Consider the following 25,747-nt stretch of genomic DNA (forward strand, 5'->3'; position numbering starts at 1 on the left):
AAATTATTATTCAATAATTTTAAGCTCGGCTTTCTCTCGATAATCGCTCCATGCTTGATACTTCTTGTACTGGTTCTTTTATGATGAAGACTATTGAATTCAAATGGGATTTATTGGAAAGAATTAAATGCAACTCTGAAGATTGTGACCTCGACGAATGTAAGGAGTCAGATATAACACCTAAGTTTGATTGTGTTAAATCTTTTATGGATACCGATGCTTTCCGTGAATTTAGCACTAAATATGGAATTGACTCTGAGATAGTAGCTTCCTTCTGTTAATCCTTTGCTACTCATGTTGATCTCCCTAAGGAGAAGTGGTTTAAATATAATCCTCCCATTGAAGTAAAAGTAGTTAAACCTATTAAAGTTGAAGAAAAGACTATCACTTATAATGATCCCGTTGTTCCCACTGCTTATATTGAGAAACTACCTTTCCCTATTAGAATAAAGGATCATGCTAAAGCTTCAACTGTGGTTCGTAAGAGTAATACTAGAACAACTAAACCCTCTGAGCAAATTAAAGTTGAACCTAGTGTTGCTATGGTTAAAGATCTCTTGGCCGATAATATTGATGGACATGTTATTTACTTCTGTGATGAGGCTGCTAGAATTGCTAGACCTGATACTAAAAATAAGCATAGACCGGTTGTAGGCATGCCTGTTATTTCTGTTAAAATAGGAGATCATTGCTATCATGACTTATGTGATATGGGTGCTAGTGCAAGTGCAATATCTCATTCCTTATATAAAGAAATTATGCATGATATTGCACCTGCTGAATTAGAAGAAATTGATGTTACGGTTAAGCTTGCCAATAGAGATACTATTTCACCGGTTGGGATTGTTAGAGATGTTGAAGTCTTGTGTGGGAAAGTTAAATATCCTACTGATTTTCTTGTTCTTGGTTCCCCACAAGATAACTTTTGTCCCATTATATTTGGTAGACCCTTCTTGAATACTGTTAATGCTAAGATAGACTGCAATAAGGATATTGTTTCTGTTGGTTAAGGGGATATGTCTCATGAATTTAACTTTGCTAAATTTCGTAGACAACCCCATGATAAATAATTGCCTAGTAAAGATGAAATTATTGGTCTTGCTTCTATTGTTGTGCCTCCTAGTGATCCTTTAGAACAATATTTGCTAGACCATGAAAATGACATGTTTATGAATGAAAAAAGGGAAATAGATGAAGTATTCTTTAAACAGGGACCTATTTTGAAACACAACTTGCATGTCGAAATTCTAGGGGATCCTCCTCCACCCAAGGGTGATCCCGTGTTTGAGCTAAAACCTTTACCCGGTACTCTTAAATATGCTTATCTTGGTGAGAAAGAGATATATCCTGTTATTATTAGTGCTAACCTTTCAGAGCATGAAGAAAAGAAATTATTGAAAACTTTGAAGAAAAACCGTGCTGCTATTGGATATACTCTTGATTATCTTAAGGGCATTAGTCCCACTCTCTGCCAGCACAAAATAAAATTGGAGAAAGACACAAAACCGGTTGTTGATCACCAACGACGGTTAAATCCTAAGATGAAAGAAGTGGTAAGAAAAGAAATACTAAAGCTTCTGGAGGGAGGTATAATTTATCCCGTTGCTGATAGTTAGTGGGTAAGTCATGTCCATTGTATCCCTAAGAAGGGAGGTATTACTGTTGTTCCTAATGATAAAGATGAATTGATCCCACAAAGAATTGTTACAGGTTATAGAATGGTAATTGATTTCCGCAAATTAAATAAAGCAACTAAAAAGGATCATTACCCTCTACCTTTTATTGATCAAATGCTAGAAAGATTATCCAAACATACACATTTTTGCTTTCTAGATGGTTAGTATGGTTTCTCTCAAATACCTGTGTCAAAATAAGTATGCCTTTTGGTTTATGCAATGCACCTGCTACTTTTCAAAGATGTATGACTGCTATATTCTCTGACTTTTGTGAAAAGATTGTTGAGGTATGCGTGCATGATTTTTCTGTATATGGAACTTCTTTTGATGATTTCTTAAGAAACCTTGATCGAGTTTTGCAGAGATGTGAAGAAACTAATCTTGTCTTGAATTGGGAGAAGTGCCACTTTATGGTTAATGAAGGTATTGTCTTGGGGCATAAAATTTCTGAAAGAGGTATTGAAGTTGATAAAGATAAAGTTGGTGCTATTGAAAAGATGTCGTGTCCTGAGGACATCAAAGGTATAAGAAGTTTCATTGGGAAAAAAAGTCCATTTTACTCCCCTGAACAAAGTGGCTGGTTCACTTTACCCCCTGATCTATATTTTGATTCCTTCTACACCCCAAACAAAACCAAACCGGATGAAACCCCCCCCCCCGGCTGGTTTGTCTCCATTGGATGCTGATGTGGCACAGTCAAAGGGCTGTTTTGACCGTGGTGGGGCCTACTTGTCAGGTTGGACTGTTATAGAGTTGTCGTTCCCCGTTGCGATCTGGATCAGAAATCCCCCCTTCCCAGTCCAAATCCCTAACCCTATTCACCATGGGCGGCGGCGGCGTGAGCTCCACCACCGTGTCGCTGGACGCCGTGAGCGCCGCCGGCAATGGAGGCGCGGCCCCGGTCGTCGCAGTAGCCCAGGCGAGCCGTAGCTTGCTGGAATGCCGGTTCCCGCAGGAGGTGTGGCGGCTGGGAGAGCCGGAGCTCCGTCGAGAGGTGAGCCATGTCCTGATCTCCCGCACTCCGGCCATGGATGTGCAGGAGCTGCGCTTCGGGCGGCACGTGCTTCTGGCAACTGCGGTCAAAGACGGCGAGCAGACAGTGACGCCGGCAGCCATGCTGGCGATCTTGCAGCAGCATTGCGGGGTGGTGCCATCCGAGGTGGTCGTCGAGTTCGCGTGCCCACCACATGACTTGTGGCTGACCTTCTCGACGGAGGAGAAGTGCTCTGAGGTGCTCCTTTCGTCAATGAAGATCAAGTGTTGCCGGCGTTGGATTCAGTTTTCGCGTTGGCGCAAAATGGTTCGATCTCAGCCAGGTGCTCTGAAGTACAAGAGCAAGCTCGGCTTTGAAGGCCTCCCAAACCAGGCCTGGACGATGGCGTCCGTGAAAGATGTTCTCAAGCATCTGGGTGGCGAGCTGATCGAGATCCTGCCGCCGGCAAGCCGCCGCGAGCTTGAGGTCATGGCGTGGCTTCGTGACCCTTCCTTTGTTGGCAAGGTGGTGACAGTGGAGATACCTGAGCCGAAGCTGACAAACAAGACACCTGAGTCCATGGATGAGTATGAAGCAATGCAATTCGAATTGGGTGAATACGGACCGTCGTCGCCAAGGAAGAAGAACAGCTTACTGTATCCTGTCATTTGCCACATGAAGGAGGTTGTTGATCGTGGTCCTCTGCTTGCTGAAGGACTGCCTGATGAGTGGCTGCCAGGAGAAGGCGAGGACCTGACTCGCAAGCATATCTTCAAGACTATGCTGGGCAAGATCGACGGCACTAACGGTGATGAAGGAGTTTGAGTTTGTGTCCTGTTATATTTGGCACTTTGGCTTTCCACTTGGTTTGTTGTACTGTTTAACAATCTGTAGTGTTGTACTGTGTGTTCAGTTCTATTTTATGCTCGTTGTTGTGGTGAAGCATCTGTACTGCCAAAATTGTCCCAAATATTTGTGTAATGTGCTGGTACTATGTTGTCTTGTGAAATGGTACAATTGTGAGCTTATTTGTTTGTGCCAAAAGTGAACATATTTTGCCAAGCTTCTATCGAAAGGAAATTTCTTTCAAAAGAGAACATAGTAAACAGTAGCATTCAACTAAACACAAATTTTGTAGCTTAGCAGTAACAAACACTAGTTCCTCAAAAAGAAATTGTGCAGTTTAACAGCAACAAACACTAGTTCCTCAAAAAGAAATTGTGCAGTTTAACAGCAACAAACACAAGTTCATCAAACAACAACAAACACACTTTGAAGGCTCTAAACAACAGAAATTTTCCTGCTTAACCCCTCAGTTCATCAAACATGCTAACCCTGGTAGATTTCCTCCTTCTCTGACTAGAACTAGCACCAGCTGTTCTGTTTGCTTGCTTTGGAGGCCTTCCCCTTCTAGGCTGTGCTGTCCCTCCTGTAGCTTGCTGTGAAGGCTGTGCTGTCCCTCCTGTAGCTTGCTGTGAAGACTGGGCTCTCCCTCCTGCAGCTTGCTGTGATGTTTGAGCTGCATGCTGTGAAGACTGGGCTGTAGCAGTTTCATTTGCTACTCTTTGAGATGTCCTTGGAGGATTTTCCTACACAACATAGAAAAGTAACAGTTGTTAGGTGTTTCACATTGCTGCAATTTCACAAGGACAAAACATATAGAAATTAAACATATGTAAAAATCATTACACACTTTTGTTTCTTTTTTCCTCTTCCTATTCTTGTACTTTCCCTTGTTGGGGTTAGTATTGCATTTCCTCATGTTATGCCCAGGATTTCCACATAAACTACACTTGATCTTAGTTCCAATCTTGGAGAGTTTGTGTGCATGCTTAGGAGGCTCATCTCCACCTCTTATTATCTCTGTCCTGGGCCTCCCAGGCATTTGCACATAGCTTGGAACTAATGGTCTAGGTTTGTCAGATATTGGCCAGCTAGGCATGCCCTCCATTGGCATCATGACATGTTCATATGTCTTGTTGTAAGCTTCAATTATGTAGAAAGGTGTAATAAGTGAATCTATGTCATCAGGGCCACACTGTGAAGCTGCTAGAGCATGAACACATGGAATTCCTGACAATTCCCAGTATCTACAAGAACATGTTCCTGCTTGCAAGTCAACTTTGAATCCATGCTATCCTAACTTCACCTCATATCCATCTTTTCCATTCCATATTGTCTCACACTTCTCAGTAAGTTGTATCAACTTGTTCACCTTTTTGAGGCTTTTGGGACAAATTGTTCCATTCCAATTGGCAGGCATAGCTCTATTAACTTGAATCCTAACTGTCACCTTTGCTCTGATGGCTTCAAACATACTGATGATTGGAAGACCTCTATATTCCACTATCCAATTGTTAAAACTTTCACACATATTGTTGTTGACTGAATCACAGAATGATCCTTCTTTGAACCATGCTCTACACCAATGTTCAGGCCCAGCCTGCATCATGTCTCTTGCTCCTTCTGGTGTGAGCTGAGCAAGCTTTGCCCTGTTGAAATTAAACTGAACTCTGTTAGAAGACTTTGCACAAGCCCAAAATCTCTTCTGGTATTTCTGGTCCCTATGTTTTTTCTTCCAGTTAGCATAAATGTGCCTAGCACAATTTCTATGTTTAGCTCCTGGTACAACCTTTGAAATTGCATTGATTAGACCTTTCTGCTGATCTGATATAAACACCCAGCCTTCACCTTGATTTGAAATCTCCAAGTCTTTATTTAACAATGCCATAAACCAAAATCAAGAGTCCTTATTTTCCACCTCAACTGCCGCCCAAGCAATGGGATACATTTGCCCATTTGCATCTCTTCCAAGAGCACAGAGTAGCTCTCCACTTTGAGCCCCCTTAAAGAAGCAGCCATCCAAACCCACTACTTTCCTGCACCCTTCTATGAAACCTCTCTTGCAAGCCTGAAAGCACACATACAATCTCTGAAAAACTGGTGCAGTTTCTTTTGGATTAAGCACAACTGCCATAGTGCTTCCTGGATTGCTCCTCAATATTTCTAGCTGATAATCAAACACCCTGGCATATTCTTCATGCATTGCTTCTCTAACTCTCTTTCTGACTATTGCTTTTGCTTTCTTTATTTTGGAAACATGCACATCTGCAAACATCTCTAATCTGACAGTGGCCTTAATAGATTTCACTTTCCATCCTGGATTTGCCTTCATAATTCTCTCATACTTGTCTGCAATTCTAGGTGCAGTAACCAATCTGTTGTCTCTCCTCTGTGGGCATATGTGGTTGTCAACAAGTGTTATGACTTGAAACCAATCATTTGAGCTCCTCTTTGCACCATAAATCAACCAAGGACACTTAGGCCAAGAACATTTTTCCCTAATCCTACCAGCCTCATCTTTTACAAAGCAAATATGCCTCTTCATAGCCAGGCCATACTTCACGAGTGCCCTCTTGAACTGACTTCTTCCTCTAAATGTCATGCCCAAACTGAATATTGGAATTGCAGCCTTGCTATCAAATCTTGGAAATCTTGATTTCATCCTAAATGAATTTCCATGCTCATCCTCATCATAACTGTATTCCTCACTGGAATCCATGTATGGAGTGTCATTTCCTTCGTCCATTTCATCAAAAGGAATTAACTGTGTTGTACTTTCTTTCACTTCCTTCTCTTCATCAAGTGGCAACCTCATTCTGATCTTTCTGAGCACTTCCTTAGCATGCTTTCTGAGCTCCTCTGCCTCATCATCTTCACCCGAACTGTCTTCATCTTTAGGGCACCAATCAAGATCAGCACATTCATCACTTATTTCATCAGGTGCAACATCTACTTCAGGAACATTTCCAGTTTCAGGTTGCAATTCATCTTGTACAGCATACTCAATCTTGTCAGGCTCATCCACATCTGCCTCTGAACTGTGCTCCAGGTCATCCTCAGCAAAGTAATTGTCATGCTCATTTTCCCAATCACTGTCACTCTTCTCTTCTGTCTTGTCTTCTTCAATTCCAGCATTAGTTTCCTCTTCCTCTTTCTCTCCAATATCAGACACACTGTTCTGTCCATCTTCATCAACATCATCTTCATAATTCACATACACATCCACAACCCCACAATCTGTAATACACCTATCCATGAAGAACACATTTCTATCAGTGTCCAGTCGTCTCAACCCATCTCTAACATTTTTTCCAGGAAACAACCAGTAAAGCCTGTGCTTCTCTGTTAGCTCTTCACCATGATAGGCCATCTTTATATCTGCTAACTGCTCCCTAACAATAGCTAAGGATATATTGTACCTCTCAACAGATGTGAGTTGTATATTACCACCAACATATGACAATTGCTTGTTTGACTTCTCAAATTGGCCATTGTAAAAGAAACGGATGCCTAACCAATCTAGTTGATCCATTGCTTAAACTACAGATTAAAACAACATTCAATCTTCAATTAGAACCTACATACAGCAGCTAACTAGAGCAGAGTAAGTACACCAAGGGAAGGGGATTGGAGGGATGGGACTCACCTCAGTTCGTCTGCGCCGCCGCGAAATCAGACAGACCGCTGCAGCCGTCGCCGCATCGACAGAGCCATCGACCTAGGGTTTGAGGACGGGGGAGAGAGCGGCCGTGGGAGAAGGAAAAGGTTGGGGAAGATTGACGGGTTGCACCACCGCCGCCGCCACCACCACCAAGACTCCGACCACCGTTGCTGGTCGGAGTTCAGCGCTGCCCTGAGGGAGCCATCGACGACGACATGGGGGAGAAGAAGAAAGGGATTTCGATCTCTGTCTGATCCAGAACACAACGGGGAACGGCAGCGTGTAACAGTCCAACCTGACGAGTAGGCCCCACCGCGGTCAAACCCACCCATTGACTGTGCCACATCAGCATCCAATGGAGACAAACCAGTCGGGGGTTTTTTTCGTTTGGTTTGGTTTTGTTTGGGGTGTAGAAGGAACCAAAATATAGATCAGGGGGTAAAGTGAACCACTCACTTTGTTCAGGGGAGTAAAATGTACTTTTTTCTTTCATTGGTCACGCCAGTTTTTATAGGAGGTTCATTAAGGACTTCTCAAAAAAATTTAGGCCTCTGACTAATCTCTTACAAAAAGATGTTCCTGTTGTCTTTGATGATGATTGTGTAGAAGCATTTGGAATACTTAAGAAATCTTTGATTTCTGCACCTATTGTTCATCCTCCTGATTGGAATTTACCATTTCAAATTATGTGCGGTGCTAGTGATTATGTTGTAGGGGTTGTTCTAGGAAAAAGAGTTGATAAGAAACTAAATGTTATCCAATATGCTAGTAAAACTCTGGACAGTGTTCAAAGAAATTATGCTACTATTGAAAAGGAGTTCTTAGCAGTTGTATTTGCTTGTGATAAGTTCAGACCTTATATTGTTGATTCTAAAGTAACTGTTCTGTCGGATCTGGGGTTCCGGCAAACCCTTAAGGTTTGAACACTGGGGTGCGCGTGAAGTCTTTTCCTCCCACCGATCTACGCCCTAGCTCGCTAAGATCTCGCGGACGAACTCGATGAACACTCAACACAGAAAGACACAAGATTTATACTGGTTTGGGCCACTGTTGTGGTGTAATACCCTACTCCAGTGTGGTGGTGGTGGATTGCCTCTCGGGCTGATGATGAACAATACAATGGGAAGAACAACCTCCTGATGTTGAGGTGTTCTTGTGCTTGGCCAACTTGTGTGGCTGGGGATGATCTAAGATGTCCTCTCCTGCCTATGGTGGTCGCTAGTCCTACTTATAGAGGCCCTAGTCCTCTTCCCAAATATTGAGCAGGAAGGGAGCCAACAATGGCGGGAAAATTTGAAGGGGGGCAGCTAGTACAAGCTATCCTGACAAAAGTGGTCTTCGCCTACCAAAGGCTTTGGTGGTGACGCCGTCTTGGGCTCCACGTTGACCTCCATCTTGCCGTCCTTCTGGTCTTGGCCTTGTTGCACCAAAATGGCAACCTTTGCCTGATGCCTCGGTAGTCCTTGCCTGCGCTGGTTTCCTTAGCACCAAAGAGGAAACAAGGACGTTGCGCGCGCTAGCGCCCGACTGGCGCCAGCCTGGTATCGACCGTCATGGCTCACGTCACGAGAGCCTCGTGAGGTTCGCCTCGCCTTGATATCTCCGCTCCTCATGAGCCTGCCTGACTAGGCCGCTCCAGAGGAGGTCTTGTGTCGTCCGCCTCGCGAGGCTTGGCCACTCACGAGGGTCTTGGATACCTTGTTGATGAAGATGGGTCGTACGGCCTGCTGGCTTAGCCACGCAGCGGGCCGCAGGTAGGCAAGTCTGGGGACCCCGGTTCCCAGAGCACCGACAGTATCCCCTGGGCCCAAGGTGCGCTCGGGCTTGGCTTCACGGCGAAGCCAAGGGTCAAGCATGGAGCATCGCGGGCCCCAAATGCCTGCGGCCTCGGTTGACGTGTGGCGGTTAAATGGACGTGGGTGTCTCCGCTTCCCCATGCTGCCTCGGCAACTGCACGACTTGACGAGTCACTGCGACATGCAAGGAAAACCATCATTACCTGCGATTGTGGGAGGTGCCGGTTGGCCTTCTCTTGCTATAAATGGGGAGGAGGGCGGAGCCCCCGTTGCCCATCTCTTCCTTGCTCGCTTTCTTCTTCCTCCTCGCTCCACTACTAGCTTCTTTTTCCTTGCTTCGTTGCTAACACCAATGGCGCCTATCAGAAGGTTCTCCACTGAAGAAAAGGGGAAGGCCCCCCGAGATGTCCCAGAGCAACTTCCGCCGAATAAGAGGTCGATCCATCACCGTGAAGAAGCGGCGATGCAGATGGTGACGAGGCCTTAGTGTGAGCGGTCTCCCCCAGGGTATCCGCTACCCCTGTATGTCCAAACCGAGGACTCAGGAAGGCAGAGCGACGAGCAGCACCGCCGGCACCGCGCCTGGGGTCGTCGCGCCGCGGCGACGCGCGCCGTCGCCCCAGGAATCCATGCCACGGACTCCTCGCGTGAGCTGGTGCTTTGGGTGCCGATGCCCCCAAGCTCTTGGATCCACTTCCCACGGTTCTTCTCCGACGTGATGCCGCCGAGGGGGCCTCTCGAGCTCTGGTTGCAGCACACCCACTGCGGCGCTCCGGCGATGGGAGTGGAGATCGAAGCGGTCCCCACCGGCAAGATCTTCATGACTCACGGCTGGGGCGAGATCGCACGGGTCTGCCGCGCGAGGGGCGCCCTCGCGATCCATCTTGAATACGACATCATCTCCACGCTCTTCTTCAAGGTCTTCGATGCCGAGGGCCGCCGCCTGGAGTGCTGCTCCGGAGATGAGCGCGAGGCGGATGCGCGCTCCGCTCGCGACCACTCCAGCAGCTGCAGCCCTTGGGAGTCCAGTAGCTCTCTTGAGCTCTACGAGACTTCGTAAACGAGCGACGACAGCTACGTGCCACTGAGCTCTCGCCGTGCTCTGAGCAGTGCTGCCGCGTCCGGCCGTCGCCGCCGCTGATCTGGATGGGGTTGGCACCGGCCTCCGATGCCCACTGTTGGTGATGGCGTCTGCCACGGGGGGGGGGGGGTGTAGATAGGGTCCTCCTTAGTTTTAGCTTTTGTTTCCCACGAAGAATCATGCAGCGCACCGTGGGGGCATGTAAGGGTCTGTAATGTCTTTTGTGCTTATCTTCCCTATTATGAAGATTTGATGAACGCGCGTCCTGTCAAGGCTCGGTCCCTCCTTTCTTTCCTCGTGTTAGCTTGTTGCTCTATGTCGACGGGTCCCGGTCCCCAGGCAGGCTACAGCCGTCGCTGGTATGCCAGGTCGCGTGCTGTGGTCAAGGCCAGGAGGTGTGCGGCCCGAGGTCCAGTAAGAGACCCTGAGGCGCGATGCTTAGGAGGTCCCCCTTACCGCTCAAGCGGTCATGGTAAGGGAAGAAAGGGAGTTGATGTGGCCGCAACGCGATTGCGGCAAGGCATGAGTATCCATAAGGCCCAGACATTTAGCCGATCCGAGGGCGAGACATATTTTGTGAACTTCGTGGCGATTCCTGACGTTGCGCTGGGGCTGCGCGCCAGCTTGTGCGGCACAGTTAGGCTGGCCCATACAAGTTTCCCTCCTCCCATGCTCTCCTTAGTGCTCTGCGTCCTCAGGTCCCGGCCCTCGAGCGAACTCAGCCGCCGCTGGTATGCCAGGTCGCGATGCCGTGGTCAAGGCCAGGGGGTGAGGGCTGGAGAGCCAGTAAGAGCTCCTGAGTCGCGATGCTCAGGAGCCCCCCTTTTAACACGCAAGCAAATTACACGATAGAAAAGGAGACTCGCGCTGCCGCCTGCTATCCTCCCCGCGGGGTCCCTGTGAACAGGCACAAGAAGAACATGGTTTGCCGTTACAGCCGTCAGCCTGCCGCTGGTTGGTCCGGATGTAGTGAATGCACTGAGGGCCTGGTGAGGTGACGTGCGCGGGGCGTGCCGCGAGCCAGAGCTTGACCGCTCAGATTTGTCGATGTGGCAGGGACGGACCCATGCACCAACGCCATGCCTATGAGGAGGCCCCGTGGGAGGCGATGATCGAGCAGGTGATAACCATAGGCAGGTTAAGCAGGGAAGGCAAATTAGCTTGGGTAAATGCAGGAAGATACATGCCACTGGGTCCGGCCCAAGCGGCTTGGGGATGATGTAGGCCGAGGGGCACCCCCGCAAGGTAAGCTAAAGACGTAAGCAAATGGGATACATGTCGTAGGGACGGACCCACACGGCATGGGAATAATGCAGCCCAAGGGGCGCTCCCAGCTTAACGAGCTTGGAAGATGTCACCTGGTTCTGTAGACGAAGCAGAGTTGGTGCAGCTGAAGGCATGCGTCGAAGAAAGGACTCCTCATGAGCCACCGGAGCCTTGAGCCTCGGGAGGCTCTAGGGGCTCAGGAGGCTTCGCGAAAACCGTCTCCATTTCCTCCAGGACGGCGCGGTACCTGGCCTCTTGGGCCCCCAGGTCACGCCGCATGGCGCGCTGATAGGCCGACGCCACGCTCGGCAAGCCGAGGGGCATGCGGACGTAGTTGTGTGGCGGGCCCTCGCAACGGCCCACACGCGAAGGCCAGAAGCGCTCCTGAGATGCAGCCCTATTGAGCCCTATGACGTTGATGCGGACACGCAGCTCAGCACGCTCGCCTGGATGGTGAGCCATGCCCTATGAGCAGCTGTCGCTGCACATGGCTCTTGCGTCTTGCAGTTCCTGTGTGGTCTTGGCGATGAACTCCTGAGCGGTGGGCACCCCTTGCCTTGCGTTCTACTGAGGAAAACATGCCGCGTGGCAGGCCTCCAAGTGGCGCCCAAGTGCCTCCCTCGTGAGGTTGGCAAGGCCTGAGGCCCTCCATAAGAGAGCCCCCGAGCCCTGCCCAAGGAGGGCGCTGGGTGCGCCTTCCTATGCGATGGAGGGAGGCGCCCCTTGGATGGACGCTGATCCTGACGAGGCTCCTGCCGTGACGCCATCCTCCTGAGGTCCTACACGGTGCAGCTTCTTCTTCTTGGGGATGGCCTCCGGAGGGCCCTCACTTCTGTTGTCGGGGTCGTCGATTGCTACAGCTTGGAAGGCGCGCTCGAGGGAGCGCATCGCATCCCTTTCTTCACACGGGACCGTGATGACCCCACCACTTCCAGGCATCTTGAGGATGGTGTGGCCGTGGTGGGTGACCGCCATGAACTTTGCCAGGGCCAGATACCCAAGGATGGCGTTGTACAGCAGGCTGATGTGCGTGACGTGGAAGTCGATGAGCTCGGTGCGGTAGTTGTCGTGTGTGCCAAAGATCACAGGCAGGCGGACCTGCCCTATCGGTGTGGTGGAGCCGTCGGTCACTCCTGAGAAAGGTTTGGTAGGCTAGAGCTGCTCATATGGCACTTGGAGGTTGTCAAAGGTGTCGACGGACAGGATGTTGAGCCCTGCACCGCCGTCGATAAGGGTCGGTAACCTGCACATTGCTGATGACTGGGGAACACAACATCGGGACGACGCCGGCGGTGGCCGCGCACGTGAGCTGATCTGCCGAGTCGAAAGTGATGGCGCATTGGAACCACTTGAGCGGGTGCGCGGCCTCAAGCTTGGGGAGCGCCGCGTTCACCTCATGAGCGGACCGTTTGAAGATGCGCTGAGAGACTGGGGCCTGGGCGCCGCCCAAGATGCAAGCGATTGCATGCGGCTCCTGGAAGCCCCCAGCCCCCTCGTCCTGATGATGGTCGTCGTTCCTTCTTGGTGGCGGCAACGGAGGAAGACCGGTGTCGCCTTGAGGGCGATCCTCACGAGGCTGCTCCCTCCAGGGCCCCTCGCGAGGATGGTCCTGCCAGCGGTCCTCACGAGGCCTGTCGCGCCATTCCTGGCGCGGCCACGGTCGTCCCTGCGTCCGCCTCCTTGTCCTCCTCCACGGTCGTAGCCCCGGTCGCAGCGCTTGGGGCATCGACCGTAGCGTCCCTCACGTAGGGCTCGGAGCTCTTGGCAGTCGCTGGTGTTGTGGGTGTTCATGTTGTGGAAGGCGCAGAACGGTCGGCTGTTCTTGGATTACTCGGGCTGATCTCTGCCCCGTTTGGTGTCGGGCTCCGCAGCTAGCACTACCGCTTCCTTGCGCTTCACGTCCTTGGCCTTAGCTTTCTTCTCCTCTGTGCCTGCGGCTGGCAGCTCAAGGAGGGAAAGGCGCCCCTCCTCATCTCTTGCGCACTTGGTCGCCAGGTTGAACAGCTCCTGAGATGTGCAGAGCTCCTCGTGGATAGCGAGCTCTCCCTTCATCTTGACGTCACAGACGCCGTCGAAGAACGCGGAGATGATGGCCTCATCCGTGACCTTGGGGATCTTGAGGTGGGTGCTGTTGAAGCGCTAGATGTACTTCTGGAGGGTCTCCCCTGGTTGTTGCTTGATGTCGCGCACGTCGGTCGCGAGTGCCCTGGAAGTTGGCGATGAAGCGGTCGTGCATCTTGTCCCAGGAGGAGATCAAGTCATGCTACAGGTTCAAGAGCCAGGTGCGGGCCCCATCCTTGAGAGCCATGGGAAACCAGTTCGCTATGACTTTCTCGTCGCCGTTGGCTGCTTCGATGCTCTGCTGGTAGAGCTGCAGGAACTCCATGGGGTCGGCGGTGCCGTCGTAGCGAGGAGGCAGGTCCGGCTTGAACTTGCCTAGCCAGGCGACGCTGAGCAGCTCAAGGGTGAAGGCGCGGCAGCCAGCCGTGGTTACTGGGGCCCGCCTTGGAGGTAGATCTTGGTCTTGTCGAGGTCCGCGCGACACCGCCACAAGCAGCGCACGGTCTTGACGAGGCGGCGCGGGAAGTGCGGGTGCAGCTTCTTCACGCGCGGGCACCGGGCATGGCGGATCGCATCGCGGGGCCGCACGCCTTGGTGCCAAGGCGCCGTCTTTGGGCTGGGGTGGTGGAGGCGCGCCTCGGGCCTCGTCGCCCGTGGCTGGCTGAGGGTGAGGCCGAGCGAGGGACGGCGCTGGGGAGCCCCCTGCGGCGCGGACGAGCTCGGCGACGTGGTCAAGTCACTCCTTGTAGAGGTCGTCGATTGGGCGGTAGTGCAGGAGCTCGTTTGCAGCGAGGAGTGCGGCCCGCGCCTCCATGGGAGCGAAGTGGGCATGAGACGAAGAACCGGCTGGGGCCAGCGATGGAGTGGCGGTGCGGTCGTCATGCCACACTGAAGGATGCAGCGAAGACGCTTGCTGCTCGTTCCCCACCGGGCGGGTCACAGCGTTGGCGGCGGGAGACGGAGAACGATGTGGTGGCCCGCCGATGGGGGCCGTCTGAGCAACGCGGGCGGTGAGGGCAGCCCGGCGCTCAGCTCGAGCACGGCGAGTGTCTGCCATGGAGATGATGGAGCGACGAACTGATGGAAGGAAAGCTACGGCACACCCCTAACTGGCGCGCCAAATTTCGGATGTGGGGTTCCGGCAAACCCTTAAGGTTCGAACACTGGGGTGCGCGCGAAGTCTTTTCCTCCCACCGATCTACGCCCTAGCTCGCTAAGATCTCGCGGACGAACTCGACGAACACGCAACACAGAAAGACACAAGATTTATACTGGTCCGGGCCACCATTGTGGTGTAATACCCTACTCCAGTGTGCTCGTGGTGGATTGCCTCTCGGGCTGATGATGAACAATACCTTGGGAAGAACAGCCTCATGAGGTTGATGTGTTCTTTTGATTGGCCAACTTGTGTGGCTGGGGATGATCTAAGATGTCCTCTCCTGCCTATGGTGGTGGCTAGTCCTACTTATAGAGGCCCTGGTCCTCTTCCCAAATCTTGAGCGGGAAGGGAGCCAACAATGGTGGGCAAATTTGAAGGGGGACAGCTAGTACAAGCTATCCTGACAAAAGTGGTCTTCGCCTGCCAAAGGCTCTAGTGGTGACGCCGTCTTAGGCTCCACGATGACCTCCATCTTGTCGTCCTTCTGGTCTTGGCCTTGTTGCACCAAAATGGCAACCTTTGCCTGATGCCTCGGTACGCCTTGCCTGCACTGGTTTCCTTAGCACCAAAGAGGAAACAAGGATGTTGCGCGCGCTGGCGCCCGCCTAGCGTCAGCCTGGTATCGATCATCATGGCTCACGTCACGAGAGCCTCATGAGGTTCGCCTCGCCTTGATATCTCCGCTCCTCGTGAGCCTGCCTGACTAGGCCGCTCCAGAGGAGGTCTTGTGTCGTCCGCCTCGCGAGGCTTGGCCCCTCGCGAGGGTCTTGGATGCCTTGTTGATGAAGATGGGTCGTACGGCCTGCTGGCTTAGCCACGCAGCGGGCCGCAGACAGGCAAGTCTGGGGACCCCCGTTCCCAGAACGCCAACATGTTCACACTGATCATGCTGCTATTAAATATCTTATGGAAAAGAAAGATGCTAAACCTAGACTTATTAGATGGGTTCTCTTGCTACAAGAATTTGATTTGCATATTATTGATAGAAAGGGAGCCGAGAACCCCGTTGCAGACAACTTGTCTAGGTTAGAGAATGTTCTTGATGACCCACTACCTATTGATGATAGCTTTCTTGATGAGCAATTAGATGTGATAAATGCTTCTCGTACTGCTCCATGGTATGCTGATTATGCTAATTATATTGTTGCTAAGTTTATACCACCTAGTTTCACATAACAGCAAAAAGAAGAAGTTCTTCTATGATTTAAGACATTACTTCTGGGATGACCCACATCTTTATAAAGAAGGAGTAGATCGTGTTATTAGAGGTTGTGTACCTGAGCATGAACAGGAACAGATCCTACGCAAGTGTCACTCCGAGGCTTATGGAGGACACCATGCTGGAGATAGAACTGCACATAAGGTATTGCAATCCGGTTTTTATTGGCCTACTCTCTTCAAGGATGCCCGTAAGTTTGTTTTGTCTTGTGATGAATGTCAAAGAATTGGTAATATTAGTAGACATCAACAAATGTTTATGAATTATTCACTTGTTATTGAACCATTTGATGTTTGGGGATTTGATTATATGGGATTGTTTCCTTCCTCTAATGGGTATACACATATTTTAGTTGTTGTTGATTACGTTACTAAGTGGGTAGAAGCTATTCCAACTAGTAGTGCTGATCATAACACCTCTATTAAGATGCTTAAAGAAGTTATTTTTCCGAGGTTTGGAGTTCCTAGATACTTAATGACTGATGGTGGTTCACATTTTATTCATGGTGCTTTTCGTAAAATGCTTGCTAAGTATGATGTTAATCATAGAGTTGCATCTCCATATCATCCACAGCCTAGTGGTCAAGTAGAATTGTCTAATAGAGGGCTTAAATTAATTTTGCAAAAGACTGTTAATAGATCGAGGAAGAGTTGGTCCGAGAAACTTGATGATGCATTATGGGCCCGTAGAATTGCATACAATAATCCTATGGGTATGTCTCCGTATAAAATGGTTTATGGAAAGGCATGTCACTTACCTCTTGAACTAGAACATAAGGCATATTGGGCCATTAAAGAGCTCAATTATGATTTCAAACTTGCCGGTGAGAAGAGGCTTTTTGACATTAGCTCACTTGATGGATGGAGAGTCCAGGCTTATGAGAATGCCAAACTGTTTAAAGAAAATGTTAAAAGATGGCATGACAAAAGGATGCAAAAACGTGAGTTTAATTTAGGCGATTATGTATTGTTATACAACTATCGTTTAAGATTTTTTGTAGGCAAACTCCTCTCTAAATGGGAAGGTCCTTACGTCATCGAGGACGTCTATCGTTCCGGTGCCATAAAAATAAACAACTTCGAAGGCACAAATCCGAGGGTGGTGAATGTTCAAAGAATCAAACATTATATCTCAGGTAATCCCATAAATGTTGAAACTAATGTTATTGAAACCGTAACCCTGGAGGAATACATAAGGGACAATTTCCAGAACGTTTCAGACTCCGGAAAGGAATAGGTACGTGGTACGGTAAGTAAACCGACTCCAAAACAGTTCTAATGGCAATTTTTCTCCGTTTTGGAATATTTAATAAAATAGGAAAATAAGAAGTAGTCCGGAAGGGACACAAGGCTTCCACCCGGGTGCAGGGCGCGCCCAGAGGGTGGCACCTCGTGTGCTCTCCGGACTCTGTTTTCTTGCACGATACTTCCTTTAGTCGGTAAAAAATCATTATATAATCTCCCGAAGGTTTTGACCACCGTACCACGCAAATATCCTCTATTTTTGTTTCTTGTTGTTTCTGCAGCAGATTTAGAGCAAGATGTCTTCTCAAGAGTCACTCGGGGAGAGTCGGGTGTCTCATCCGATACCGGGGCCAAGAGCAAACAGCGATACTGACCACTCTGGGCCCTCAACTGAGGAAGAGATGGATGCCGACTTGAAAAGGAAAGATGCCATGGAGGAGGATCAAGAAGTTACTTCTCGTTTCCGAGTCGGATTCACGATGGGGGAACTACAGAGCTCAGCTATTCCAAACTCGGTCATCCCTTCCAACGTTAGATTTCTTTCTTATGAAAATATGAAAAAGAGCGTTACTTGTTCTCCCGCAGCTATGCAACATCCTTGGGTGAAAGGAGCTTTAGCCGTCACGGGAAAACTCCGTAAGGAAATAATGGACCTCAAGCAGCAAGTCAATAAGCTCGAGGAAGAGAATCGTATCCTAAGGGGCATCATCGCCAAGAATATCACATCACCACCCCCGAAGAAAGAGATATAAACACATGGGTATGTGCACTCCCCTTGGCAACTGCCAAGCTTGGGGGAGTGCCCCAGTATCGTATCACCATCTTACTTTTATCTTTACCGTTTTTCTTAGTTTGATCCTTTTGGTAATATCTTGATCTAATAGAATACAGTTTTAGTATGATCTAGTTTTGAGTTTTGCTTTATGATCCTTCTATGTAATCGAGTCCATGAGCTATATATAATAAAGATTAGTGTTGAGTCAAGGGCTTGATTATCTTGCTATGATCTTGAGGGAATAAAATAAAAGAGAAAGAATAAAAAGAAATAAAGAGACCATACGGATCTTATGGAGAGTAATGACTTCACATATAAAGAGTATGATGAATAAAAATTGTTGAGAGTTGACCAACATAGTTTTGGTCATCATTGCAATTAATAGGAAGTAACAAAGAAAGAGAGGTTTTCACATATAAATATACTATCTTGGACATCTTTTATGATTGTGAGCACTCATTAAAATATGACATGCTAAAGAGTTGATGTTGGACAAGGAAGACAACGTTATGGGTTATGTTTTCTTACATCTGAAATAAATTATATTGTCATGGATCATCCAACATGTTGAGCTTGCCTTTCCCTCTCCTGCTAGCCAAATTATTTGCACCAAATAGAGATACTACTTGTGCTTCCAAATATCCTTAAACCCAGTTTTGCCATGAGATTCCACCATATCTACCTATGGATCGAGTAATATCCTTCAAGTAAGTTGTCACCGTTGCAAGCAATAAAAATTGCTCTCTAAATGTGTATGATTTATTAATGCGGAGAAAATAAGCTTTATACGATCTTGTGATGTGGAAGAAATAAAAGCGATGGACTACATAATAAAGGTCCATAGCACTAGTGGCAATATAAAGTGACGTTCTTTCGCATTAAGATTTTGTGCATCCAACCATAAAAGTGCATGAAAACCTCTGCTTCCCTCTGTGAAGGGCCTATCTTTTATTCTTGTCTATTACTTCATATAAGAGTCATGGTCATCTTCACCTTTCCTTTTTACATTTTATCCTTTGGCAAGCACAATGTGTTGGAAAGATCCGGATATATATAGCTAATTGGATGGGAGTTTTCATGAACTATTATTGTTGACATTACCCTTGAGGTAAAAGGTTGGGAGACAATACTATAAGCCCCTATCTTTCTCTGTGTCCGATTAAAACTTCATAACCATAAATATTGTGTGAGTGTTAGCAATTGTGAAAGACTAAATGATAGTTGAGTATGTGCACTTGTTGAAAAGCTCTTATATTGACTCTTTCCGATGTTATGATAAATTGCAATTGCTTCAATGACTGAGATTATAGTTTGTTAGTTTTCAATGAAGTTTATGATTCATACTTTAAACTGTGAATGAATTGTTACTTTAGCATAAGAGATCATACGAATATATATATATACACACACACACATATGTTGAAGTTATAAGAATGATCATGATACCCTCATGTCCGTATTTTATTTTATCGACACCTCTATCTCTAAACATGTGGACATATTTTTCGATTTCGGCTTTCGCTTGGGGACAAGCGAGGTCTAAGCTTGGGGGAGTTGATACGTCCATTTTGCATCATGCTTTTATATTGATATTTATTGCATTATGGGCTGTTATTACACATTATGTCACAATACTTATGCCTATTCTCTCTTATTTTAAAAGGTTTAGATGAAGAGGGGGGATGCCGGCAGCTGGAATTCTGGGCTGGAAAAGGAGCAAAGATTAGAGACCTATTCTGCACAACTCCAAAAGTCCCGAAACATCACGGGGAGCAAGTTTCAGAATATATAAAAAATATTGGGCGAAAGAAGTACCAGAGGGGGGCCACCCACCATCCATGAGGGTGGGGGCGCATCTTACCCACTGGGCGTGCCCCCTGCCTCGTGGGCCCCCTGGCAGCCCTCTAATGCCCATCTTTGGCTATATGGAGTCTTTCGTCAAGGACAAAAATCATAAGCAAGCTGACGGGACGAAACTCCGCCGCCACGAGGCGGAATCTTGGTGGAATCAATCTAGGACTCTGGCGGAGCTGTTCTGCCGAGGAAACTTCCCTCCGGGAGGGGGAAATCATCACCGTCATCATCACCATCGATCCTCTCATCGGGAGGGGGTCAATATCCATCAACATCTTCACCGGCACCATCTCATCTCCAACCCTAGTTCATCTCTTGTATCCAATCTTTGTCTCAAAACCTCAGATTGGTACCTCTGGTTTGCTAGTAGTGTTGATTACTCCTTGTAGTTGATGCTAGTTGGTTTACTTGGTGGAAGATCATATGTTCAGATCCATTATGCATATTAATACTCCTCTGATTATGAACATGAATATGATTTGTGAGTAGCTACGTTTGTTCCTGAGGACAAGGGAGAAGTCTTGCTATAAGTAGTCATTTGAATTTGGTATTCGTTCGATATTTTGATGAGATGTATGTTGTCTTTCCTCTAGTCGTGTCATGTGAACGTCGACTACATGAAAGTTCACCATTGTTTGGGCCTAGAGGGAGGCATTGGGAAGTAATAAGTAGATGATGGGTTGCTAGAGTGACAGAAGCTTAAACCCTAGTTTATGTGTTGCTTCGTAAGGGACTGATTTGCATCCACATGTTTCATGCTATGGTTAGGTTTACCTTAATACTTATGTTGTAGTTGTGGATGCTTGCAATAGGGGTTAATCATAAGTGGGATGCTTGTCCATGGAAGGGCAGTACCCAAGCACCGGTTCACCCACATATCAAATTATCAAAGTACCGAACGCGAATCATATGAATGTGATGAAAACTAGCTTGACGATAATTCCCACGTGTCCTCAGGAGCGCTTTCCTATACATAAGAGTTTGTCCAGGATTGTCCTTTGCTACAAAAAGGATTGAGCCATCTTGCTGCACCTTATTTACTTTTATCTCTTGTTACCCGTTACAAATTACCTTACCACAAAACTATCTGTTACCGATAATTTCACAGCGACGTCCTCGGTCCTTGGCCCAGAATGCCCGGCGAGGACGACGTCGCGGCATGTTTTTCCTCAACAGAACGCAAGGCAAGGGGTGCCCACCGCTCAGGAGTTCATCGCCAAGACCACAAAGGAACTGCAAGACGCAAGAGCCATGCGTAGCGACAGCCGCTCATAGGGCATGGCTCACCATCCAGGCGAGCGTGCTGAGCTACGTGTCCGCATCAATGTCCTAGGGCTCAATAGGGCTGCATCTCAGGAGCGCTTCTGGCCTTCGCGTGTGGGTTGTTGCGAGGGCCCGCCACACAACTACGTCCGCATGCCCCTCGGCTTGCCGAGCGTGGCGTCGGCTTATCAGCACGCCATGCGGCGTGACCTGGGGGCCCAAGAGGCCAGGTACCGCACCGTCCTGGAGGAAATGGAGATGGTTTTCGAGAAGCCTCCTGAACCCCCAGAGCCTCCCGAGGCTCAAGGCTCCGGTGGTTCATGAGGAGTCCTTTCTTCGATGCATGCCTTCAGCTGCACCAACTCTGCTTCGTCTACAGAACCAGGTGACATCTTCCAAGCTCGTTAAGCTGGGAGCGCCCCTTGGGCTGCATTATTCCCAGGCCGTGTGGGTCCGTCCCTACGGCATGTATCCCATTTGCTTACGTCTTTAGCTTACCTTGCGGGGGTGCCCCTCGGCCTACATCATCCCGAAGCCGCTCGGACTGGACCCAGTGGCATGTATCTTCCTGCATTTACCCAAGCTAATTTGCCTTCCCTTCTTAACCTGCCTACGGTTATCACCTGCTCGATCATCGCCTCCCACGGAGCCTCCTCACAGGCACGGCGTTGGTGCATGGGTCCGTCCCTGCCACGTCGACAAATCTGAGCGGTCGAGCTCTGGCTCGCGGCACGCCCCGCGCACGTCACCTCACCAGGCCCTCAGTGCCTTCACTACATCCGGACCAACCAGCGGCAGGCTGACGGCTGTAATGGCAAACCATGTTCTTCTTGTGCCTGTTCATAGGGACCCCGTGGGGAGGATAGCAGGCGGCACCGCGAGTCTCCTTTTCTATTGTGTAATTTGCTTGCGCGTTAAAAGGGGGGCTCCTGAGCATCGCGACTCAGGAGCTCTTACTGGCTCTCCAGCCCTCACCCCCTGGCCTTGACCACGGCATCGCGACCTGGCATACCAGCGGCGACTGAGTTGGCTCGAGGGCCGGGACCTGAGGACGCAGAGCACTAAGGAGAGCATGGGAGGAGGGAAACTTGTATGGGCCGGCCTAACTGTGCCGCACAAGCTGGCGCGCAGCCCCAGCGCAACGTCAGGAATCGCGACGAAGTTCACAAGATAAGTCTCGCCCTCGGATCGGCTAAATGTCTGGGCCTTATGGATACTCATGCCTTGCCGCAATCGCGTTGCGGCCACGTCAACTCCCTTTCTTCACTTACCATGACCGCTTGAGCGGTAAGGGGGACCTCCTAAGCATCGCGCCTCAGGGTCTCTTACTGGACCTCGGGCCGCACACCTCCTGGCCTTGACCACAGCACGCGACCTGGCATACCAGCGACGGCTGTAGCCTGCCTGGGGACCGGGACCCGTCGACATAGAGCAACAAGGTAATGCGAGGAAAGAAAGGAGGGACCGAGCCTTGACGGGACGCGCGTTCATCAAATCTTCATAACAGGGAAGATAAGCACAAAAGACATTACAGACCCTTACATGCCCCCACGGGGCGCTTCATGATTCTTCCCGGGAAACAAAAGCTAAAACTAAGGAGGACCCTATCTACACCCCCCCCCCCCCCCCCCGTGGCAGACGCCACCACCAACAGTGGGCCATGGGAGGCCGGTGCCAATCCCATCCAAATCAGCGGCGGCGACGGCCGGACGCGGCAGCACTGCTCCGAGCATGGCGAGAGCTCAGTGGCACGTAGCTGTCGTAGCTCGTCTCCGGAGTCTCGTAGAGCTCAGGAGAGCTACTGGACTCCCAAGGGCTGCAGCTGCTGGAGTGGTCGCGAGCGAAGCGCGCATCAGCCTCGCGCTCCTCTTCGGAGCAGCACTCCAGGCGGCGGCCCTCGGCATCGAAGACCTTGAAGAAGAGCGTGGAGACGACGTCGTATTCAAGATGGATCGTGAGGGCGCCCCTCGCGCGGCAGACTCGTGCGATCTCGCCCCAGCCGCGAGTCATGAAGATCTTGCCGGTGGGGACCGCTTCGATCTCCACTCCCGTTGCCGGAGCGCCGCAGTGGGCGTGCTGCAACCAGAGCTCGAGAGGCCCCCTCGGCGGCATCACGTCGGAGAAGAACCGCGGGAAGCGGATCCAATAGCTTGGGGGCATCGGCGCCCACAGCACCATCTCGCGCGAGGAGTTCGTGGCATGGATTCCTGGGGTGACGGCGCGCGTCGCCGCGGCACGATGACCCCGGGCGCGGCGCCGGCGGCGCTGCTCGTCGCTCTGCCTTCTTGAGTCCTCGGTTTGGACATACAGGAGTAGCGGATACCCTGGGGGAGACCGCTCACACCAAGGCCTCGTCACCACCTGCATCGCCGCTTCTTCACGGTGATGGATCGACCTCTTCTTCGGCGGAAGTTGCTCTGGGACATCTCGGGAGGCCTTCCCCTTTTCTTCAGTGGAGAACCTTCTGATAGGCGCCATTGGTGTTAGCAACGAAGCGAGGAAAAAGAAGCTAGTAGTGGAGCGAGGAGGAAGAAGCAAGCGAGCAAGGAAGAGATGGGAAACAGGGGCTCCACCCTCCTCCCCATTTATAGCAAGAGAAGGCCAACCGGCACCTCCCACGATCGCATGTAATGATGGTTTTCCTTGCATGTCGCAGTAACTCGTCAAGTCATGCAGTTGCCGAGGCAGCGTGGGGAAGCGGAGACACACACGTCCAATTAACCGCCACGCGTCAACCGAGGCCGCAGGCATTTGGGGCCCGCGATGCTCCTTGCTTGACCCTTGGCTTCGCCGTGAAGCCAAGCCCGAGCGCACCTTGGGCCCGGGGGATACTGTCGGTGTTCTGGGAACCGGGGTCCCCAGACTTGCCTGCCTGCGGCCCGCTGCATGGCTAAGCTAGCAGGCCGTACGACCCATCTTCATCAACAAGGCATCCAAGACCCTCGTGAGTGGCCAAGCCTCGCGAGGCGGATGACACAAGACCTCCTCTGGAGCGGCCTAGTCAGGCAGGCTCACGAGGAGCGGAGATATCAAGGCGAGGCAAACCTCACGAGGCTCTCGTGACGTGAGCCATGACGGTCGATACCAGGCTGGCGCCAGGCGGGCGCCAGCGCGCGCAACGTCCTTGTTTCCACTTTGGTGCTAAGGAAACCAGCGCAGGCAAGGAGTACCGAGGCATCAGGAAAAGGTTGCCATTTTGGTGCAACAAGGCCAAGACCAGAAGGACGACAAGATGGAGGTCAACGTGGAGCCCAAGACGGCGTCACCACCAGAGCCTTTGGTAGGCGAAGACGACTTTTGTCAGGATAGCTTGTACTAGCTGCCCCCCTTCAAATTTTCCCGCCATTATTGGCTCCCTTCCCGCTCAATATTTGGGAAGAGGACTAGGGCCTCTATAAGTAGGACTAGCCACCACCATAGGCAGGAGAGGACATCTTAGATCATCCCCAGCCACACAAGTTGGCCCAGCATAAGAACACCTCAACATCAGGAGGTTGTTCTTCCCATTGTATTGTTCATCATCAGCCCGAGAGGCAATCCACCACCACCACACTGGAGTAGGGTATTATACCACAAAAGTGGCCCAAACCAGTATAAATCTTGTGTCTTTCTGTGTTGATTGTTCATCGAGTTCGTCCGCGAGATCTTAGCGAGCTAGGGCGTAGATCGGTGGGAGGAAAAGACTTCGCGCGCACCCCAGTGTTCAAACCTTAAGGGTTTGCCGGAACCCCAGATCCGACAGAACAATTACTTTAGAATCAACAATATAAGGTCTGAACTTATCACAAGCAAATACAACTACTAAGAACTCCTTTTCAGTAGTAGCATAATTTCTTTGAACATTGTCCAGAGTTTTACTAGCATATTGGATAATATTTAGTTTCTTATCAACTCTTTTTCCTAGAACAACCCCTACAACATAATCACTAGCATCACACATAATTTGAAATGGTAAATTCCAATCAGGAGGATGAACAATAGGTGCAGAAATCAAAGATTTCTTAAGTATTCCAAATGCTTCTACACAATCATCATCAAAGACAACAGGAACATCTTTTTGTAAGAGATTAGTCAGAGGCCTGATTTTTTTTGAGAAGTCCATAATGAACCTCCTATAAAAACCGGCGTGACCAATGAAACTTCTTATACCTTTGATGTCCTTAGGACACGACATCTTTTCAATAGCACCCACTTTAGCTTTATCAACTTCAATACCTCTTTCAGAAATTTTATGCCCCAAGACAATACCTTCATTAACCATAAAGTGGCACTTCTCCCAATTCAAGACAAGATTATTTCTTCACATCTCGGCAAAATTCGATCAAGGTTTCTTAAGCAATCATCAAAAGAAGTTCCATATACAGAAAAATCATCCATGAATACCTCAACAATCTTTTCACAGAAGTCAGAGAATATAGCAGTCATACATCTTTGAAAAGTAGCAGGTGCATTGCATAAACCAAAAGGCATACTTATTTTGACACAGGTATTTGAGAGAAACCATACTAACCATCTAGAAAGCAAAAATGTGTATGTTTGGATAATCTTTCTAGCATTTGATCAATAAAAGGTAGAGGGTAATGATCCTTTTTAGTTGCTTTATTTAATTTGCGGAAATCAATTACCATTCTATAACCTGTAACAATTCTTTGTGGGATCAATTCATCTTTATCATTAGGAACAACAGTAATACCTCCCTTCTTAGGGATACAATGGACATGACTTACCCACTAACTATCAGCAACGGGATAAATTATACCTCCCTCCAGAAGCTTTAGTATTTCTTTTCTTACCACTTCTTTCATCTTAGGATTTAACCATCGTTGGTGATCAACAACCGGTTTCGTGTCTTTCTCCAATTTTATTTTGTGCTAGC

General features: G+C 49.3%; 1 protein-coding gene and 1 pseudogene across 1 annotated transcript; one reads left to right on the plus strand and one right to left on the minus strand.

Annotated features, from left to right (window-relative positions):
* Positions 1-2,703: 2,703 nt before the first annotated feature.
* Positions 2,704-3,387, plus strand: LOC147971604 (uncharacterized). Its single transcript, XM_087522814.1, has 2 exons — positions 2,704-3,136; positions 3,274-3,387. The coding sequence occupies exons 1-2, from the start codon at positions 2,704-2,706 to the stop codon at positions 3,339-3,341; spliced, it is 501 nt and encodes a 166-aa protein (XP_087378940.1). The 3' UTR covers positions 3,342-3,387.
* A 566-nt stretch (positions 3,388-3,953) lies between these two features.
* LOC147971605 (uncharacterized) lies at positions 3,954-9,771 on the minus strand (annotated as a pseudogene).
* Between the last annotated feature and the right edge of the window lie 15,976 nt (positions 9,772-25,747).

Source organism: Triticum urartu, chromosome 5A (genome assembly GCF_056163025.1).
Source record: "Triticum urartu cultivar PI428250 chromosome 5A, HENAU_Tu73, whole genome shotgun sequence".
Taxonomy (NCBI): Eukaryota; Viridiplantae; Streptophyta; class Magnoliopsida; order Poales; family Poaceae; genus Triticum; species Triticum urartu.

What these genes read in the sequence shown, in the direction of transcription:
- LOC147971604 (XM_087522814.1), top strand. Translation starts at nt 2,704, where the DNA reads ATGGATGTGCAGGAGCTGCGCTTCGGGCGGCACGTGCTTCTGGCAACT. An exon ending in AAGCCGCCGCGAGCTTGAGG is followed by an intron (nt 3,137 to 3,273) that starts TCATGGCGTGGC and finishes GGTGAATACGGA; the next exon opens with CCGTCGTCGCCAAGGAAGAA.